A 2,393-nucleotide genomic window follows, 5' to 3' on the forward strand; every position below is an offset into this window, starting at 1 on the left:
ATGAAAATAAAACGGAATAAATCATTTAAATGCTAGTATTACTTCATTATATGTTTTTAGATAGTAATTTAAGTACAGTAATCGGGCGGTTATACCCAAAAAAGAGTTATTAACAGGTAAGTAGGGGATTGACATAGATATCAACATGCCCGAGGATGAAACCACAATAAAGGTTACTATTTATCAGTGCTAATTCCAATTCTAACTACCCCCAACAGTGCCAGACTCATGATGATTGTGAGGGATAACTTAAAACTTTCATACCAGGTGTGATACTTTAGTAACCCAAGATGTTAGTCTGTATAATGAACTTTATAATTGGTACATTTTTAGAACTTTTTTATTAGTACTATTAGCTAATAGAAATAACTTATTGTTTTACATGTTAAGTTTTATAAACAAAAATATATTTTTTCGTATTGTGGGTTTTGCAAAGTGTTTGTTTCTTCATTAATGTAATATTACATAGTTTTACAACAAACAATGAGCAGAGCAATACACGTTTGGCATCTACATTCTTTATGCTACTTATATATAGGTAGGAAGAGTTACGATTGAGGCAACAAATAAAATAATATTTATAATTACCATTTAGAAGGGGTACCAGGCTGATCCTCTTGGGTCCTTTATCGATGAGATTGTAAAATTAAGGTTCATAGTGTATGATAAGAGTCAACGTCCACTAACCGTTGTAACCTCTAATTAATAGTCAATATACCACGCACAATTTTCTAAGCGAAATATTACTGAACTCCTGTCAAGTTTAACAGTTTAAAAATCGGTTTTCATAGAGACGACGATATACATTGTTACAAAAACACGAATCTAAACAAAATGTACTATGTGATCTAAAGGAATCTAAACAAATGTATTATTGTATATGTACTGTACCTTTTGCGCAATTCTTATATATGTTTCATCCGTGTCTTGAAGCAATGAAAAATTGCTACAAAGTAAATATTTTCTATATAATATTATTTATTTCTTTATTTACATTTTCATGTAAATGCGATCTGGTCAAATGACATCTGTTAAATAACATCTGAGGTATCATAACAAGAGTAATAAGCCAAACCACACAGCTGATGTTACATCAGAAATGCAAAATAGTAAAAATATAAATCTATTTATAAACTAACGAAGGTTCGAACCGAAAGGAAATTTTGTCTAATTCATTTATCTATTTCGTATAACTCATCTCACACGTACTGCGAAATTAAAATGCATGCAAACATTAATTAACATCATACTAACAGAAAAGTCTCATGATTTAGATGTTTCGAAGTATACAAGATTTGCGGCAGCGTACATCTCATCGTGTAGCTCCTGAAAATAACGAGCGACGTCTGCAAGATATGAGGCATCGTGAGGCACAACGTGTAGCTAATGAAAATTACCAGCAACGAGAGTGACGTTTGCAAGATATGCGGCAGCGTGAGGCACAAATTGTAGCTACCGAAACTTCCGAGCAACGAGAGCGACGTCTGCAAGATATGCGGCAGCGTACGGCATATCGTGTAGCTAATGAAAATGACAAGCAACGAGAGCGACGTCTGCAAAATATGCGGCAGCGTGCATCTCAGCCTGTAGGTACTGAAAATGACGAGCAACGAGAGCAAAATCTGCAAGAAATGCAGCAGCGTGCATCACAGCGTGTAGCTACTGAAAATAACGAGCGACGAGAGCGACATCTGCAAGATATGCGGCATCGTGTGGCACAACGTGTAGCTAATGAAAATTACCAGCAACGAGAGCGACATTTGCAAGATATGCGGCAGCGTGAGGCCCAACGAGTAGCTACCGAAAATTACGAGCAACGAGAGCGACGTCTGTAAAATATGCGGCAGCGTGCATCTCAGCTTGTAGCTACTGAAAATGACGAGCAACGAGAGCGACGTCTGTAAGATATGAGGCAGCGTGCATCACAGCTTGTAGCTACTGAAAATGACGAGCAACGAGAGCGACGTCTGTAAGATATGAGGCAGCGTGCATCTCAGCTTGTAGCTACTGAAAATGACGAGCAACGAGAGCGACGTCTGTAAGATATGAGGCAGCGTGCATCTCAGCTTGTAGCTACTGAAAATGACGAGCAACGAGAGCGACGTCTGTAAGATATGAGGCAGACTATAGCACAGCGTGTAGCTACTGGAAATGATGAGCAACGAGAGCGACGTCTGTAGGATATGCGGCAGCGTGCATCACATCGTGTAGCTACTAAAAATGACGAGAAACGAGAGCGACGTCTGCAAGATATGAGGCAGACTATAGCACAGCGTGTAGCTACTGGAAATGATGAGCAACGAGAGCGACGTCTGTAGGATATGCGGCAGCGTGCATCACATCGTGTAGCTACTGGAAATGACGAGCAACAAGAGCGAATTCTGCGTATAAAA

At 38.7% G+C, this 2,393-nt stretch overlaps 1 protein-coding gene across 1 annotated transcript; it reads left to right on the forward strand.

Moving 5' to 3' along the window:
* Positions 1 to 1,424: 1,424 nt before the first annotated feature.
* On the forward strand, positions 1,425 to 1,835 carry LOC124371091 (RNA-binding protein 25-like). The gene has a single exon (XM_046829404.1). It carries the CDS (start codon positions 1,425 to 1,427, stop codon positions 1,833 to 1,835), a length of 411 nt encoding a protein of 136 aa, XP_046685360.1.
* The last annotated feature ends 558 nt before the right edge of the window (positions 1,836 to 2,393 follow it).

The sequence above is a fragment of the Homalodisca vitripennis genome, unplaced genomic scaffold, assembly GCF_021130785.1.
Source record: "Homalodisca vitripennis isolate AUS2020 unplaced genomic scaffold, UT_GWSS_2.1 ScUCBcl_897;HRSCAF=3814, whole genome shotgun sequence".
In the NCBI taxonomy this organism is placed as follows: Eukaryota; Metazoa; Arthropoda; class Insecta; order Hemiptera; family Cicadellidae; genus Homalodisca; species Homalodisca vitripennis.